This window comes from Anser brachyrhynchus, assembly GCF_964034855.1.
Source record: "Anser brachyrhynchus genome assembly, chromosome: 20".
NCBI classification, from domain to species: Eukaryota; Metazoa; Chordata; class Aves; order Anseriformes; family Anatidae; genus Anser; species Anser brachyrhynchus.
The window spans coordinates 11647995-11667716 of NC_137713.1; the positions used below are offsets into that span (position 1 = coordinate 11647995).

General features: G+C 40.5%; 1 protein-coding gene across 2 annotated transcripts in view; it reads left to right on the forward strand.

Annotated features, from left to right (window-relative positions):
* The first annotated feature begins 325 nt into the window (after positions 1 to 325).
* HSF5 (heat shock transcription factor 5) overlaps positions 326 to 19722 on the forward strand; it is a 28775-nt gene continuing 9378 nt past the window's right edge. For both annotated transcript variants that reach the window (XM_080562698.1, XM_080562697.1), the window contains exons 1-4: positions 326 to 991; positions 3880 to 4251; positions 13534 to 13631; positions 18004 to 18534. In XM_080562698.1, coding sequence (XP_080418824.1) covers positions 403 to 991; positions 3880 to 4251; positions 13534 to 13631; positions 18004 to 18534 — 1590 coding nt within the window. In that variant the 5' untranslated portion in view covers positions 326 to 402. The remainder of the gene's footprint in view (positions 992 to 3879; positions 4252 to 13533; positions 13632 to 18003; positions 18535 to 19722) is intronic.

The following is a 19722-nucleotide window of genomic DNA, read 5'->3' on the forward strand; positions in this document are numbered from 1 at the left end:
GTGGGTCTGAGGGGACGGCGGAACTATGGGGGGACTGAGAGGGGCTGAGGGGAACCAGTGGGGCTGAGGGGACGATGGGGCAAGGGACCAGCAGCCGGGCTGAGGGGGACCGGGGGGCACTGAAGGGACGGCGGGACTATGGGGGGGGACCGAGGGCAACCAGCGGGGTTTGAGGGACACCGGGGGCGCTGAGGGGACGGCGGTGCCGGGGAACCCGGGGGGGCGGGAGGGGCGCCGGGGCCGAGGGGAGCGGGGGAACCGGAGCGTCGTGGGCACGTGCCGGGCGGCGCGGGCCGGCTCCGGTGCTGCCCGGCGGCGGCGGCCCTCGCGCGGCGGCCGTTGGAGCGTGAGCGGCCGCCGCGTCCCGTCCCGTCCCGTCCCGTCCCGTCCCGTCCCGTCGCCATGGAGGAGCCGCTGCTGCCCGCCCCCATCAACCCCAACAACTTCCCGGCCAAGCTGTGGCGGCTGGTGAACAGCCCGCTGTTCCGCTCCATCCGCTGGGACGCCCGCGGCGAGGGGCTGCTCATCGACCAGCCGCTCTTCGAGTCCGAGCTGCTGGGCGCGGGGCAGGGCCGCGCCGCGGGGCCGGGCGGCGACGGGGCGGCGGGGGCCGGCGACCTCTTCAAGACCACCAACTTCACCAGCTTCATCCGGCAGCTCAACCTCTACGGCTTCCGCAAGGTGGTGATGGGGCCGGCGGGCGGCGCGGCGGAGACCGGACCCGGACCCGGGCCGGGCCCAGGGGGCGACGGCGACGGCGGCGGCGGCTCCGGGGCCCCCCTGCACCACTTCCACAGCCCCCACTTCCGCCGCGACCGCCCCGACCTCCTCGTCCACCTCAAGCGCCTGACGAGCGCCAACAAGGCGAAGCTGGCGGCCGGGCTGGAGGTGACGAGCCGCCCGCCCAACCGCTTCCAGCGCCTGCTCGGCACCTCGCTGCACGGGGACCTGCTGCTGCCGCCCTCGACGCCCGGCAAGGCCGACCGGCCCGGTGAGGCGCGGCGGGGCCTGCGGGAGGCCGGGCGGGGCGCGGGGCGCTGGGCACGGCTCCCGGCCCGGCAGCGGGGATGCTGAGCGAGCCCTCGTAGAGGAGAAAAGGCCTGGTTGTAAGATTTCTGACAGGCCTCTCCCCAGAGAGAAGAGTCTGTAAAGAGGATCGAATGACAGGGTGAAAGCTGAACGGGACGTAAGATTGTTAGAAGGCCTCAGAATATGTTTTATTATCTTCCTAACCCTCCTTGAGAGGGTCCGAGTTTTCCAAGACAAGCCTGAGCTCTTGGAGGATCATTCCACAAATTCCAGATAAGAGCGGGAGAATTATAGCTGGCGCCGCGCAAGGAAGGTGTGAGTGTCTTCGTTTGCTGTGCTCTCAGCCTGGCCCAACCGTGGGCAGCTACCAAAAGAGCAGTCCTGCTCCCGGCTCCCGTGGCCACACATTGCCATCACCTTCCTTGCAGTCGTTGGCTGTGCACCGTGCCCTGAAGGGAAGAGCGGGCTGCCCCTGTAGGGCTGACCTGGGTGCAGAACTGCGAGGCTCGGGGTGGGAGAAGTGGCAGGACTCTGCAACCAGACAGGAAAAAGCAGACGGTGGTACTGCTTCCGGCAGTACCAGCCCTCGCTGAGGGCAAATCAGGGTATCCTGGTATTTATTCTCGGTTGTTGTTTCCAAGTAGTAACTGTAATCTAATTCGTGTGGTGTTTTCTGTAATGTGAGTGGAATTGCACCCGTAACAGCAAGAAAACAAAAAGAAACCTCTAGGAAGGGAAGAAGCTTGCTTCAATACTGAGGCTAGGAAGCATTTAAAGATTTTGTTTCAACATTTTTAAGGCTAAGATGAGTAATTAAGGGTGTCTTCAATAAAATCAGGTCTGAACTGGTATACTACAGGCCATTGATAGAGTAAATCCTAAGGAAAACACAGCCTTCTTTTCCCCCATCTGTTTTTATGGGTGCATTTTTGTCCCAGTTTTTAGAGAGCTTTTGCTCTAGGAGTCTGAGTTTCTAGAAAGAAAAAGAGAACATCAGTTTTTATAGCCGTCGAGTTCTGACAGGCTGACAATTTACTGTGCACTCTGTTCTGTACTGACTATTTAGGGGCATGTCTTACTTTGCTTTAAATATGAGGTAATTTGATAGGTGGAAGATATTTTTGTTTGCAAAGTGTCATTCTGTTCCAAATGTCTTGCAACATGTAGCTCTGTGTTAAATGTCCAGGAACAATTCCTGTTAAAGCACTGGTACATTGTAACCTGATAATTGTAACCTGAAACTAGATAATCTTAATTTCCCTATCCAAAGGTAAAATAGGAAGAAAGGAATCCTCATATTCTCTTCATTCTCTGTTTTATATGGTAGAAATACTGAACAGGAAATAAACAGTCCTATACGTAAACTCCTACTAAAGTTTAGGGGGCAGGTGGTTTTTATTTAGTGATTCCTAATGGTTTAATATGAACTTGTGGAATAATGACTGTATGTTACCCATTTCTTGAATTAGTTCCTACCAGAAGAGTGAAAGAGGTAAACGTGAGGCTGTTTTTTAAAAAGTCTAGTTTGATGCAAACCGTTCTTAAGCTTATAATTAGCATAGCTGTATACGGTACTGTGGAAAAGTCATAAATACAGTAGTTCTTTTAGGAATTCAATGAGCATAAAGACATTCTGAGTTTTATAGTCAGTGTTCTGAGAATGTCAGCAAAAACTCTAACAGAAACTATGTCATCATGGCATAAGACATGGTATCTAAACTGAACTAGTTATGCTGACTGGAAAAAAGTTGACTTAAAAATGACAAGTGATCTTTGATGTTAATCAAAGCAAGGCTGTGTATATAAGAGAGAATATTCTTTAAACCTACACAACGATGAATTACAAAGCTTGTAGCCTTCTTTCTCGTTCCCCTTCTTGAAAAAGACTTGCTTGTTCATGCAGAAGTATTAAAATCCAAATCAAATTGGGGCATAACCTGGCTAAGGAAAATAGCTGTTTTAAAATTTTAACACTTCAAAAAGTTATAAAACAACAACAACAAACAAAACCACAAGGTCTAAGTGAAAATACCTTATCTGTAAGCATTGATGCAAGATCTTGATTACAAATTCATTATTCTTTTCTTTTACAGGTTACTTCTAATACTTCTTCCCTTTTTCATTATCACTGGTGTCCTTCTGTAACTTACACAGAAGCCAAGTGATATGTAGCTCTGGCTTCCTCCGGTGCTAATTTGCAGTTCTAGTTTTTCATACTAGAGAACAAGAGGCTAGTACGATGAATGACACTTGGGAGGAAACAGTTGCTTTTATGCCCTTGTCTGCTGCTCTTTCTTCAGATTCAACAATAAATGCTTCTATCATTATTTTTTTTCTTGACAAATTAAACTATTTGTCCTGAAACATCTGAGCTTGGATTTCAAAACCACTTGGAGGATTTTGACATTGCCTTTCTTTGGCTGTCTTTGAGCTTTCAGCATTGGAGTTTCATATATTCCGGCTTTATGATTTGTTTTTCATTTTTTATTTTTAATATCCTGTCTGATTTAACACACAGTACTTTTAAAATTGGTTTAGTGTGGTTTACTAATTTACTATGCATTATATGTTCATTATACTACATTTATAAATACAGTTAACTGGTTACTGCAGGCTCATAGAGAAATGCTACATAGACAGCCGTGTACTGACACTGCACCCATGTGCCACTGCAGCTGTTACTGTACGTTCAGGTGGAAGAATACAGTCTGTTTCTGGATTACGTATATTGAAAGAAGTGTTGTCTTCCCAAATAATGTTTTAGAGCCTTGGCTCCCCATATTACCTTTCATTACCTGTGAAAACTCCTTTCATTCACACTTGTTTTACTTTATTTTGTACCCAATGCAGGACTGCTGACTGTAGGACAGTTTCATGGACCTTATCATCAAGACAGTTTATTTCCTTACTCCTACATATCGGCCTCATCCCACAACCACAGCACTTTACCGTCAAAAAGTTTAGATCGGACTCCAGTCCCTTCCAGAACATGGCAGAATTCTCTTGGGTTTGTTCCAGGGCACGAGGCTTCCCCAGCCTTTTCAGATAAAGGGGTTGCCTTTCCAGTACTCCAGAGGTTTCCGACAGAGGTCACGTACACACTACAGCCCAGCACCTCTCCTGTGCCGCTTCAGCAACGGTCTCAAGCCATTGCCACTTCCCCTCCAAAATACAGCAGCTACACATCTTCAATGCAGTTCTCACAAACCTATTATCCAACAGGTGAGAAAAAATTCTGAAAGTTATAACTTTTCTATAATGCTGTGTCATGTGTATTTCAAGGGAGAATTAGAAATTTTAAAGTCTAAGAGGATGAGAGACCTTTTAAAGCAAAAAGGTTCCCTGTTTGATGTTCCTGTCCTTCCTCTAGATTTGGAGTGTCCCCTGGTGATTTTCCATGTAGCCTCCCTGTTGACGGTGAGGAGAAAAGTATTTGTCCACAACTAGTCAGTGTTAGCCTAACTTCTTATTTATTTATTTATTTATTTATTTATTTTTAAATAAAGGAAAACTGAGGGGGATGATACTAAACCACTGATAACTTGTTGAAAAGTAATATACTACTCCTCAGTCCTACGTTTTCCCAAGTAACTTTTTTAAGTTGGAGGTCAGTCAAAAGTCTTCTGCAGAAAATTTAATTCTGGTCCATAATCGGTGTTATTATTATTATTATTTTTTTCTTATTAGCTTCTTCAACGTTGTATTTTTATGCACTTAAGACTGAAGAGTTACAAAAGTCTTGACTACCTTCTTTTGTCTAAAACATTTCTGCTAAACTTTTCAGTCTTCCTACAGCCAAGTGTTGTTTTTTTTTCCTAGGAAGTAGTTGAAGCAAATTATTCTTCTGTCCTTGCTTTGAACTGGAATAAAACATGCAGTAGTTTGGGGGGCTTCTGTTTGTTAGTTTTTTCTTTCCCTAGAACTTCAGAACATAGTGACTCTTTCCTCGAACAAATTAAAACTCAGTTATTACTCTCACTTTCTGCCTGTTCCTCCCTTGGCAGCTGCACCTTCACTGAGTCAGATATCCCTGTTTAGAAATCCGGCATGTGATGGCTGCTGTCTTTCTCCAACAAGTACACAATGAAATCTTCACATCTTTTGTGTGTGTCTTCTGCGACCTCTGCAGAGAATATTAGCTCATGTTTCAAACAATAATCACTACTTTCCGTTACATACTTCTTGTCAAGGAAGGATTCTGAGGAGTTATGCAAATCCTTCGTACGCTTGTAAAGGTTTAAGAACTTTTGGCATATGTTCCTTGCCCTGTGCTGCTTATAAAGATTACTGGTGACTAGTGCCTACATCACAAGCTGCAAGTTATTAAGCCTCCTCCAAGGAGCAGGGTGACATGAGAATGTGAGCTTAAGGTGGGAAACGGTCCCTACTTCTTGCTTCTGTCTGGACACAGAGCATAGGCTGAGATTCGTCTTCTTGAATTTTAGATGCTTATATCTCAGCTTGTCCCCCAGACCTCATCTATAGTCAAACAAAGGAAATGGACATCTCTAGGGTTTGATTCGTATAGCTTGTGTTAGACTTTGTCTTAGGCACTACCAGGACAGGAGTGATCCCACCCTATTTTGCAGTATTGACTGTAGAGGAGTTGAGTGTGACTAGGTTAGATTTAGACATGAATACGTAGACCTCTGGAACTGGATGACGCTAATCTGTCTCACTGTAGTTACAAACGTTTGAAGAAGAAATCAGTTATGGTGCTCAAAAATCTTTTCTCTCCTTTGCAATAGCATGGGAAAAGTACAGACAGAATCATTAGCAGGGGGAAAGCGTGATAAAAGCATACCAAATTTTGCAAGGTATGAAAATTAAGGTGTAATTCAAACAAAAATAGAGAAAGGTATGGAGTCTGAGACTTTTGAAAACTCCAATGAGTTCATTAGTACTTCTGAGAAAAAAGGTTTGTAATTTCATTTGACTGTTTTATAAACCACTTCATGTTCACTGCCACTTTGGACACTGTTTTTACTTCTCTTCCTGTGTATCTCTTCATCTCTCTGCTATCCTTTTTGTTGTATACTATACCGTACAGAATGCTGAAAGCTTATTTTTTCATATGTCCACATGAAAAAGTCTACTTTCCCTAATCTTGAGAGCACAGAACCAAGGTTAGCCTATTTGAAAAGTGACAGTTAATCTTAAAGTATGTATTTCATAAGTGACAGGCCGAAAGAATCTATGTCCGGTCTTGTAGTTGACTCTCTTCATTTCATTTATAATGAACATAATGTTTTTGTAGTGCCATTAAATCAAAGTAGAACTTTGTCGAAAGGTTTGTCACTATGTATATTCAAATTTTTTTGTTAACTTAAGAAACCAAAAGATTTCCTTGTTTTTTCATTATGATCCTTATTGGAAAGGCAATAAAATTAGATGCTCCTCTGGATTTTTTTCTCTAGTATTAGAGAATAGTTGTTTTAAGAATTTAGTGCTGCAACTTCAGCTAACTGCAAAACCTTTGATAGTAGTAGGATTGCATAAAAGAAATGTAGTGAAGCTTGATTGAGTATTCTAATAATGAAAAATAAGTCAATGAGACTATGTGAGAAACATTACTTATTGGTGCCACCTGATACTGCAGGTCCAGTCATATCTTTTGAATACATCTGTGGCTGTAGAGTTCATTTACATATGATAACCTTTCTGGTGAGTGAGAGCTTAGGAGCAGTCACATTATTCTGAATGGTACATTTTCTGTTAAGATAAATATGTATTCATCTTTTCTCATATGTAAAGCTTAAAATTCACATATGGGTTAGTCAGAAGGGATATCTTAAATAAGCAGCTGAAAATATAGCATCTGTGTTTTAACACAGCATAAATAGCACCATATTTTCCCTTGAGAAAAGCAGACTGGATGCATTAGTAATGCACTTGTAAAACTAGTAGTAGGATTCATCTTGCCTAAGATTCATCTGAATGTATAATATTGAATTGTATATGCCTGGGCTTGTCAGATTACATATATAGTCGGTAGAGAGAAACAGGCACCTCCCAGATGTTGAGTCATTCCAACTTTCTTAGATATATACCTTTGGAAGACAACTCTTATCTTTCTGATGAGCCTATTTCTTCATCAATGGTGTAGAGAGCACAGATGCCTAGTTTTGAAAACTGGTAGACTGTGTAGCGGTAATGCAATTAATCCCACATAAATGTCTAAGACATTTCCCATTTTCCTTTATGGAAGAGACCTTGGATGTCATCCTCATTCTCATCAGTCTTTTGGTTGGTAAAGGATCAGAGCTTGCACAGCTGTTGCATTCAGGTCCATCATGACATGTTAATTGATCTGACAAGAACAGGTACGGCTGCTTTCCATAATTTCCTGCACAGCTTTGGTACTGGTACTCATCATAAAACCAAGTCATCTCACTTCCCTTAAGCATAACTTTGTGAAATGACATGATAAGGTCACACTGAAAAGGTGGTCTTCAGGGTTCTTCCCTGGTATTTTGCATGTAGCGTGTGCTTGAGAAGAATGGAAGAAGCTGGAGTGTCAGTCTCATCCCCTATGACACAGTGAGTTGCTAACACTGTTTATCAATGTCTGTTGCTATCTTGAGTACATAGAGAGGTATATGTTTTCCTTCAATTTCCAACAGATCTTTGGAGAAATTACCATGGTTGTTCAAGCGTGGAAAAGATCTGCTGCTGATCATACTGTATTTGTATTTGCTTGGGGACTTTCCTGAGCTGGCATGTGCTATTAGAACATCATGCAGGGCAAATAGGTATACATCAAGCTATAAGCATGGAGCTATTTTCATGTTCTCAGATTTTGTTTACGTTTAGGTTCTAACTCCCAGATACATTTGGTAAGGTATGCCTCTGTTGAAACCATGGCTGAACTTAGGCATATCTGTCTGTGCCTATGCTAGTGCATTGAACTTCACAGGTAAAGAGCCTGGGTGTCTTGATCCACTCTAGAATTAGACTGCTAGCCTAGTTAGCACTCTGCCTGGAAAGTACTCTGCTAAGTTTTGCAGTTGGCGTGGGACCATTCCCAACAGGTGGTTTGGATGTGGCTGTTTTGACTTGGAAGAGTAAGAAATTTTAATGGTATTAACAGAGTCTGTGCCAGAGAACAGATCTGGATGCATTTAATTTACTGGTATAGCTGTAGCCTTCGTGTCTTCAGCAAAGATTATGATTGATTTGTACTTCTCTACTGAAACATTGTAAGCACTTAAAATAATATTGTCTCGAGGGGAGGGAGATGTATATAAGAATTTCCATTTTATCGCAATGGTTTCTAGTTTGCTTAATGGAGTGACTCATGATTTCCATGGGACATTTTTGTAATTTCTTCACGTGTATTTTTTGTCTGTGAACTGTTTTTCTGTTCTTGGACAAAAAAATGGAACTTGATCTGTTGAGGAGATTATGTAATCATTTGTGTGTGTGTGTGTATATGACCTGTGATTGAAAGACTTGAGATAAATGCTTGTATTGGATCCTTTGTAGCATCGCTAGGAAGCCTATTCCAGTGTTTGACCACCCTCACGGTAAAGAAATTTTTCCTCATGTCCAGTCAGACTGGTACAGCTTTATGCTGTTCCTGCTCATCCTGTCATTGGTGAGCAGGGAGAAGAGACTGGTGCCTCCTTCTCCACTTCCCCTCCTCAGGAAGCTGTGGAGAGCGGTGAGGTCACCTCTTGGCCTTCTTTCCTCTAAGCTGGACAGGCCAGGTGTCCTCAGCCTCTCCTCATAGGAGTTGTTGTTACGGAGTGTTGTTATGGAGGAGGTGGTGTTGTGGGGTGGTTGATTTCAGGCCTCGGAAGTCCGCTGATGTACAAAGTGTAGGCCAAATTTTCGCTGTTGGTACTGTGTTCAGTTTTGGGCCCCTCACTACAAGAAGGACTCACTACCCTCACTACAAGAGGCCCTGGACTGTGCCCAGAGAAGGGCTACGAAGCTGGTGAAGGGCCTGGAACACAAGTCCTGTGAGGAGTGGCTGAGGGTGCTGGGGTTGTTTAGTCTGGAGAGGAGGAGGCTCGGAGTGGACCTTATTGCTCTCTACAGGTACCTGAAAGCAAGGTGTGGGGAGCTGGGGGTCGGCCTCTTCTCACAGGTAACTAGTGATAGGACTAGAGGGAATGGCCTCAAGTTGTGCCAGGGGAGGTTCATGTTGGAAATGAGGGGACATTTCTTCTCAGAAAGAGCAGTCAGGCGTTGAACGGGTTGTCCAGGGAGGTGGTGGAGTCACCGTCCCTGGGGGTGTTCAAGGAAAGGCTGGACGTGGTGCTTAGGGACATGGGTTAGTGGGTGACATTGGCAGTAGGGTGATGGTTGGACCAGATGATCTTAGAGGTCTTTTCCATGATTCTATGAATCTTAGAAGCTTTTGGTTTTTATTTTCCAACAGCTAGATGTTAGACCATTCCTTGTTTTTCCACACTGCTAACAACTAGGTTGGTTCTATAAGTTTTGCTAATATCATGTTTGTATCATAAATTCCTGGAATCAATTCCATTAGTATTACTGATAGCTGACTTCAGAATGATTTTAGTGAGATTAATGCTGTCATCCCTCCAGCTACACTTCACTTACTTATTTTTATATAATTCATTTAATTTTGCCAATGTTGAGAAAACAGGATTTAGCGAATGCCTCAATAGCTCTCTGCTTTGGAGCAGAGAATATAGATCTCTGCTTTGGAGATGAGAATGTTAGCCTTAATCAGATCAAATGACCATATAGCTCATCATTTCCTTTGACAGTAATTCCCTGAGGCTGCAGTGTTGGAGCATTTTGGAAAAGCGTCAGTCCATGTTTGCTCTACTCTTTTACTCTTCCTTAGGTATTAATCAACTGTAACATGAGTTGTCAAATTTAATAGCCCTCAGTGGATTTCACTTCCATGAACTTGTCTTTTTTTCCCAACCAATGTAGACTTGTTGCATATATGGGATCTGTGACAAGGAGTTCAGTTCATAACTTAATTGCATTTTGTGCAAGACACCTTTTCTTGTCTCTTTTAACCCAATTAAATATTAATTGAATCTCTGTTAGTTTGTTTTCTTTGTGCGTACGTGTGTAAATGTGTCTCTATGGATATCCCCTTCACTGCACCATTTGTGATTCTAAATACTTTTAGTGATTTCCCTTGGTTGCATTTTCTCTAGATTGGAGATTTCTCTAGAATTTTCTGGATTTCTCTACCTGGCTTGGCTGTTTGTTCAGGAGTGCTCTGTACATCACCCACGTTGCCTTCCCTGTGACTTTTTCCAGTTCTGTTATTTTCTTATAGAGTTGTAAAATCAAAAATAATACACAGTGGTCAAAGTGTGGGTGAATCATGGGTTTATGCAGCGGAATAATAATGTTTCTATTTCTTTCTCCATTCCCTTTTATAATAGCTTTTAACAACCTGCCATTTTTGATTTTGGGGGTCTTTTTGACAGCTCCTGAGTGTCAAGCTGATGTTAATTTTTATTTTACCAAAGTACAGAGCTTTATCTGGTGGGTGGTAGCTTTGGGAGATTCATAGGGTTTTTTGCATGCCTCCATAGCTGGCTGCTTGTTTCTGCCATGAAAAGCCTGGTGCAAATAGCAAGCATCACCTCGCTACTCCCTCACCCTATTTTTAAAGTAGTTTATTGAAATGATGAACCGCATGAGTTCTAGTGCAGGTCCTCCCCAGCTCGCTTCATTCACCTGTGAAAAGTGACTGCTTATTCCTATATTCTGTGTCCAGTCTTTAAAACAGACTGTTTTTTCAAACGTACAGCCTTCCCTCTCACGCTGTTGTTGCTTATGTTTTGTAAGAGTTTTTGATGATGAGTTTGTTAAAAGCTTTCTGGAAATCTAAGTATCATATCAAGAAGATCACCATTACCCATGTTCATTTACCTGCTGCAGGTCTTTCAAGAGGGCAGTGAAGGGTGACTTCCTTTTAAATAAATGAAAAACATTCTTGTTGACTCAGCCCCCATAATATATTATCCAATGTCAACTAATCCTCCATTATATTTCCTTCTATTTTTTCTTGTTCAACTGTCAGGATTTATAACGTGTGTTTCCTTGTAATGTTTTTGTTAATATGCTTCTAAATATTTTTCTTTAAGTATTGATTTCTTTGCTTGAGTTCTTTGCAACCTGTCTGGATATCCAAATATATTTTCAGTATGATTGAAATACGATCATTTGACTTCTGTGCAGGAACATTCATCATGCAGAGTGTTTGGTCTTTTCCTTGTTCTGTGAGCTGTGCTGTTAATTGCTCTCTGCTTGTCCTCAGTGTCCCACTGACAGCAATTCCATTCTTGTACATTGGCGCTCATATTCTACATACTGTGTACTTTAGACTGTGAGAAATTTTCCTTTTCCATCCAGAGCCTGTATGGGCAGAATTATGTCTCTTTTTTGACAGAAACTAAACCTATTCTGAGGCTGATCCATCTTGTTTGCTGAAAAGGACTATATCTCTTTCTTAATTTATTCCGTAATTATTCCTTTATTCCCTAAGATACTGTTCATGCCTGTCTCCTTAGTATTTGAATGAGAGACGTGCTCACTGTCAACTATTTCATAGCAGCCAGTAACAAAATGTGCTTTAGCTGATAATTTCTTCTGGGTGTGGCTAGATTAACTATGTCTTGGACAACAGAGTTTGGAAATTTATTCGCTCCAGTTTTACACTCCTTTTAATGTAGGACAAAAGCATGTGAGTGAAGCAGATACGTTTGTCGAATGAATTAATTCAATATGAAGACATGAAGTACTGTAAATGAATCAACATTTTTACCTTTGATAATGCTGCCTGTCAGTAAATGCTTTATTGAATGTTTTTTAAGTTATTTGGATAAATGGTGGATCTCCCTTTTTGACCATGGGTGATGATATTGCTTATCTAAAATTGACCTCTGTCTTATGGTAGACTTGCTTCTGAATTGACTCATTGTTTATCTCTCATGATACTGCACAAATGCCATTGTTCTTGCTGTTAGATCTAGTCACTGTTGTAGCCTGTGAGCCACCAAAAAAAAAAAAAATCTTGGCAGTGCAAACCATTGAGTTCATATCGCTTCCTCCAGTTCAGAAACATTCAGAATGTCATCAGTCTCTTGTCCTCTAGACAGTTATTTTTGTTCTCCTCACTTTGATTTACAAACATACAAACATAAAAATGTGTTTGATTAATGAGTTGCTTTTGCCCTAAGTTCTACTAGCTGTGAAAAGAATATTGTCATTTATCTTGTAGCATATTGTAGAAAATAATCTGCAATTAATAATTTACACTTACCTAGTACTTCACAAGCACTTCTGCCCTCACATCCTTCCTTTTCTTTCATTAGAAAATAATGTTTTTATAATATGTGTTTGCTTTTCCTTAGGGTCACTTTAACGGGCTACAAGAAACCTCTTGTTTGTCATTGCTCTCTTGCCTCGCCTTTACAATAGTCTTTTAAAAGCTTTTTTGGTGTTTTTCTTGTGTTTGTAAACATTCTTTGGAGTTTCCAGTGAGTGAAATATTACCAAACCAAGGTATCATTTAGGTTTTTAGCAGTATCCAGATCTGTGATATATTCATGGTTCCTAAATGGAATATATGGATATATGCATGGTTCCTAAAATATTCTCCTGAAAGAGGTCCAGATTTCATCATAAAGTTGCTCAGAATTTGCTTCTGAAATTACAAATCATACCCAGATCTCATGCTTGCTTAGAAGGATGTCCACTAGCTCTTTCTTTGTTGCTTAGCTCCCATGTTTGTTTCTTTGAATCATAGAAAAAAATCTGCAATATCATATTAAACAGGGCAATAAGAATAGATTTAAAAAAAATCGCATTTGGTTATGGTAGCAACTATCTTATGTGAAATCCCATGTAAATGTCAAATGTTGCAAATAAACTTGATCTGTTTGCCACCTCAAGTTACACTTATTAGTCCCTGTTATGATCATTGGACTAAACATGATACCATCAAGCACTTATTTTTCTCAGAATGATGGGAAATCTTAGAGATTATCCATGATGCAAATGATGCCTTTACTTTAAAATTGAGTATCTCTGCATGTCACCAAAAATTATACCTGCAGAACGTTGCCTCATATACAAAGTTGCTTTTTAGAATAAAATTGCTCTTTAATGTCAATGTGTATGTATGAATATCTAGGGTTTTCTTGTGTGAATCCCCTATCTATGTTATATTGTGATGGAAAAAGTCAAGCAGCTAAATGAAAGAGGTGATATTGATATGCAAAAGATTGTGACATACATATTCATATATTTTAATATATATTCATATACACATATATTTATAAAATGTTATAATATTTGTACGTGTTATAATATATTACAACAAATATATCTTCATATGAATAAATCAGTCTTAAAGTTGTTCAGGAGTTAATAATACATTTCTGGAATTTGGTTAGTTTGCTATGTGACTATTGAAATGTTTAACCAAAGTAAGCAATAGAACCCTGCCTGCCAAACACAAATTCTGGAAGTCTGATAACTGTGTTTGATTTCTTGTAGCTGCACTGCAGTGTTGCTCACCAACTACCCACATAGATCCTCTGACTGGCTATGCTAGTCCTACAGCTTCGACGTACGCCCACTGCAGCTTTTTCCAGGTGAGTGCAGCATACTGAAATCAGGTGAAAGCTGGAAACTGTATGGATGGACTGTAGGTTTATGGATTCTGGAGCAAAGGACATAAATTTGAAAACTTATCTACCTGAGAAAGTAAAATTAAATTTTAGTTTACTATTTAGAAGAACCACTGCATATTTAAAAAGGTAGTTTTGTAATTCTAGATAGGTTTCAGGGTAGCAGTATAGTGGATGTGGATGTCCTGATCAGCGGAGTGTTTTTTTCTGTATGAGATGTGTGCTCAGCTTCACCAGAATTTGTTTTAGTTAACAAGTCTATATATATATATATATATATATTAAGAATATCCTTGCCTAGACAAAATGCAATTCTTAATATACTACAGTAACACTGGGAAACAACCCCATTTTTTAAAAAATTATTTATTTTTTTATTTTATTTTTATTTTTTATTTTCTGTCATCCAAACTTTCTGCAGTCCTTAGGCTCATTTGATAAATGAGGAAAAACTAAGATGTCTTTTGGAATCCACCCCACCACAGAGGTATCCTATTAAAAATAACTACTGTAAATGCTTTATATAACTCTGGTGAAAACACACCTCTTTTGGAGGGCCTGGCTTATCAAATATCAAAAGGCTTGAAGTAAAAATGCAAGGGCTTCCTTTTGTGTTACAGCATAATACATGTACTTTTTTTTTTTTCCTCACAGAGGACAAGCAAAGCAAGTTATGCTTATGTGTGTTGAAAATAGGTTGACCTACCCAAGCTTGATTATCCAGTTTCCTGTCTTGCAAATATCAACCTTTGTCTTTTATTCATGATTTCTTTTAATATAGGCTTATTCAGGATGGCCAGGTTACAGCCAGAATAATGTGTTGTTGTAAGCTTATAAATAACCAATCACGACTTTGGTACTCTTGTATTTATTTTGCACACAGTGTGTCTTTGTCCTCTCACTTTCATTATGAGAGTTGTGGAAGCTTTTCTTTTTTCCTTTTTTTTTTTTTTTCCTCCCAGGCAGGACCCGAGAATAAGTCTGAGTGATCAAATAAAACAAATAAATTGTCATCTCAGAAGGCTGAGATCAGTGTTTGGGATAGCAGATCATTTCAAGAGAGACATCATGGCTGTTATTAGGTCTAGATTGAAAGATGATGCAAAATATACTGTCCAAAGGGTGCAGTGAAAACTAGTTGTTTTAAGGGAGAAAGTCCACAGACAGTGCGTGGAGTCAAAAGAGGTTTAGGCCACTTAGTAGTGTCTTCCACCAGTTGCAGGAATTCAGTGCAGTGCTGCTGAAGGATGGTTTGCAGAGCATTTTAGGCTGTTTGATCATGCTGTGGCCTATTATCGCTGGCAAAGTCTATACCAAACTGCTGAAGTTAGCCAAGAAATGATTAGACCAGTCCAGGAGACAGTTAGCACACTGGCAGTCAACAAGTTATCAGTCTTGTTTCCTTTGGATCAAGACAGTGCTTTGTTGTCCAGATGGAAAAATGGGAATTGTTGACCAAGAAAGCCTAAGCCTCATTCTAGTCCTTACTGAGTCTTTCAAAGAACGTCACTTTATGTTCAGGAGACATTAAGACAGGTTCGGTTCACAGGTACTAGAAGCTGGGCTGTAGAGTACGCATCTGAGCTAGGTGACCCGACTGGAACGTGGGCAGAGAAGGCCAGTAGGTAAATGCCTGCCTGCCCACAGCTCGCACTCCAGAAGAAGCTCCAGAGAGTCAGCACATGAAGAGGTGAGGGGTTATATGTGGCTATATGGCTGCTTAGGGTATGCGTCTCATCAAGTTTCTGAAATCAACAGCTTCAGGGATTTGTGTTATACTCTGTACACTCCTGCTAACGAAATTGGGAATCATGTACAGCTTTGTATTCTTCTTCGTTTGGTTTCTCTGTAGGAATAGGGTGTGGATCAATGTGATGAGTCCCATTGCTTGGACAAGTGAGAGTCTTGTGAGAGGAAACTCCAGCTATCTCCTGCAACAGTTGTTCTGACAGTTCACAACTAATAGTGCAGTACTTCCCTGCTATTTTATCATGGCTGTGAACTGAGGCTACATATTGGTTTTTAGTGTTCTGTATATATGTGCGTATATACACACATTTATTTTAAACTAGCAGCCCTAATATTTGATTGTTGCTATTAGCATTTTTATTAAGCTGTCGGTATTTTCCTGTAAAACAGAAGCAAGTTCTACACTTGCAATAAATATTGTTCTACAACTGAAGCAATAAATAGGGGAGAACAAAGAAGAAAAGAAACTTCCACTTCTATTTGTAACAAGAATGTTAACCAACCATGTTATTTCAAAAGGAAATTGAATCCCAACTCCTTCTGAGTGATTGCCCAAGGACTCAAGCCAGTCACTGAGGAGGTGCGGTTGCATTTTACTCTCTCTGTACGCTATATTAATCTTATAATAAGTGAAATACCTATCTTCCCTTTCACCCCTCTTGCTGAATCAGCCCATTTTTCTTCTTGAGCTGAAATGGCCAGCAATCTTTTAGTCTTTTGAGTGCTGACTTCCCAATCTTTGTCACTTTGCTCTGTTTCATCGCTGCCTCCCTCTCAGTCTTGTCTGTCATAACATGTTTAGGTAAACTAGAAGGATTTGCGCTGTGTCTTAGTGTGTGGGTATTTTCTTCTATTGGAATTGTATACTAGATCCTACAGTGCACCCAAAATGATGGTGTGTGTTTTTAGATGGTCTCATCCCTAAGCAGTTGATTTTTTAACACAGATCTTTCTTAAAATCCTGGCTACTTAAGACTACGAATAAACCATGCAGCAAAAGAGAAACACCTTGTGTTAATATTTTTTAAAAGTGCAACTGGAAAAAATAAAACAGAGGTAACTAAATTCAAACCTATATCTTAAAAAATATTAAGGTGACTTGCCTTTGATGAGGAGATTTTTTCTTAGCCTAAATATCTCAAATTTAAGGCTTTATCTTTTTTTCTTTTTCTCCCTAAAAGGGTATGGTTGTTTGCAGACCGGCACTTCTGCGAGTCCACTAAAGGACTTGTCTTCATATACCCAGAGGAAGGGATCAAGATATTGTCTCATCTCTTTGTGGTACTTCCTTCAGGGACTTCTGGTGTTCATGCTGCTGAGAAACCAGATGCTTGAATGGCATTTGATCTGATATGGCTTTCCTGGTCCTGTGGCTTCCTATTCTCTATATTAATCTATTGACATAGCTTTTTTAATAGCCATTACCTCAGCTAGAAGGTCTGAGGAAAATCAACACTGAGGTCTAACGTTCCTACCAGATCTCTTCCAAAGTAAGACTGTATTTTAAATATACCCGAGTTTCTGTTCAGCATCATTATATTACTTTTTGTCAGAAGAAATTACCCTACTAATGTCCTTTAAATCTGAATGATCTCCAGAAGAAATAGCAGTACAAGTATTGGCTGTTAAAATGTGATTTATCATTTCCTTTGAGTAGGACCTGCTGCTTTTGGAAGACTCTTCATTGCCTTCTTTATGCTTCGAAGGTTCTTTGATGAATTCTACCAAAAAAAAAAAAAGAAAAAAGATTGGTGTTTCTGAACTGAAGATCCATAAGGCTTCTGTACAGATTTATGTAGACTTCAAGTCATATATTTGTGGGACTCTCTGTTATGATATGAGTGTCCGGACTGGAGGCTGTGACAGGGCGATTCTATGGTATTTGTTTTCATAGGTATCTGAACTCCCTTTCATTTGGGACTGGAGCATCCTTGGAAATCATTTACTGTGTGAATGTGTATATGGACAATCACTAGAAGAGGAAAAAGATGTTATTGGTAAGTAACTGTGAGTTCCTCAATTTGTGTTGTCCATATGCACGTTTACAGCATCCGTACCTTTTTCCTAAAAATGTGGTTTACATTGTTTTTTATACATAACAGCCATGCTTGAGTTTTAGAAGAACTGAAGGCGGATACATGTGCTCTGTCCTTTCTATCACATATGTCACGTGTGAAGGGGATGGTTCTAATGTAATCTAACAGATCTACTCAGAGTAGAAGTCTCTGGTTTGAATGCTTGGGTGTATGTTGTTTATTTGCAATGAAGAGGGTATGCAGACAGTGCATCTGAAAGAGTACCCAGCTACTGTTAGGTAACCTTCCTTTCTCTCCAGGGCAGACTGTGAATAGAAGAAAGTAAGCTTGCTATGGGTAAGGTGTTTAATGAAAAATAAGACAAAGTCGTAGCTTTTTGTAATTAAACCTCCTGATTTAACTGAAAATAACATTCAAAAACTAGAAAGCTTGTCTATATGAACACTATGTTGATTGCTCAGGTTCATTTACAGGACATTACAGAACCAATGCGCATCCTCTTATTGTACCTTTTTTTAATATAGAAGTTCACTCTAGTTTGTTTCCCCCAGAGTCCTCCAATGCAGTCGCCTTATGCAGTTGAATTTCTACCCTCTAACTGGCCATGTAATACATCTGATGAAAACAAGAAGACAGAAGTAAATCTTGAAGCCGTGTTTCAGATTGTTGATGAAATGCATTCAACACCTAAAGCTGAAATGGTGAAAGTGGAACCTATGGAGAACCAGTGTTCAAGCCCTCGGTCCAACAGAAGCCAACCACTGCTAGTTGATACTGAGAACAGTGATCCACCTTCTTCAAATGAGGAGAGCCAACTGGAACCTCTTACTCCTGTAGCTTCAGACATTACGTCATTTGTGATGGGGGCAGATCAAGAAATGACTTGTCCTCTGTCACAACCTTCTGAATTTCTTTACACTCTCCGTAACTCTGCATCAGTAGAAAGTGGTGCAGCTCGACTACTGCAAGAACCTGTGACCATGCAGGAAGCATGTGCAAAACTGAGAGAACAACAAGATCACTTCCCAACTCCATCGTCAGTAATGTTTGTTCAGGAAGGACAGCGGTTCAGTCCACAGAAGGTAAGGGGTAAAGAGAGAGAAAGCAGCATATTTTTGAGATAATTATATTCAATATTAATGCTGGTCTGGTAACTTTTTAGTATTCTTGCACTCTTAGAACTAAAGAGTTCTTTAATTAGGATTTTAATGGACAACGAAGAATTTGTTTGATAAAGCAACATTGTGTTTTTTTGTTGGTGTGTTTTGTTGTTTCTAAAAAGATAATAAAAAAGCATCCCTTGTTAATGAGCATGTTAGTCTGTGATGGCCATCTTAGGCTGCTCATTTGCATGGGAAAAATACATAGAGCAGAAGTATACACGGTGATGAAGTGGAAGCTTTTTTAGGTTATAACATACTTTCTTTACTCTTTAAATAAGAGTATTTTAAAAACTGCCACGGAAAGCAAAGATTTCTGTTTAAAATTTAGATAAATGGTTAGATTGTTTCCAGTAAACAATTACTAATTTTTTTTTCTGTGGAAAGCATAATTTATTTGCATGTGAATGGTATTTAGCATTTAGGTTGTAATTGTACTGTGGTTCACCTGCACCTCAGTCCTCCCTGTGCACAAAATTGTAAAATAATCACTGACAGGCATTCTAGATGTTTACTGTGTTAAGGCAGCAAATACATGCCCTTTTTGTCATTGTTGTTTTGAAAACAAACTAAAAGCAAGAAATTTACTGCATCCGTTTCTGTGGCATGAGACCTAGTTCACATGTAGGCACCCAGTATTTCATTTTGTGTACATAACAAGACTACTGTACTGTTGTGTTATCAGCGTTTTGATGCCTTCCCCTAAGTTTCTATCTCTGAAATCCTCAGCTGGTAGAAACTTGCCATTATTGTTCTCAATGTTATAAAGATCAGTCGTCTTCCTCTTGGGTATATATTTAGAGAAAGAAGTGTATGTTTTGATCAGGCTTCTGCAGAGACTGAGCCAGTTACGAGGCCGTTCTGCTCAGCCCTGCACAGAGAAGAGCCCTTCCTTGTGCTAGTGTACACAGAGCTGGCCATGCTCCTTAGTGAGTGTCCACTCATTATCTTAACTGCTGACCACAGGTTAAATGTTTTCAGTTTTGGAAACTTTGGAACTGCATTTTTAGAAGTATATTTTTCCTTTGTTGAAGACCTTGAAAATCTGTGATCCAGACTTTCTTGTTTAGAACAGAGGAATTAATTGTGAGAGCCCCAGAGTTGTATGGA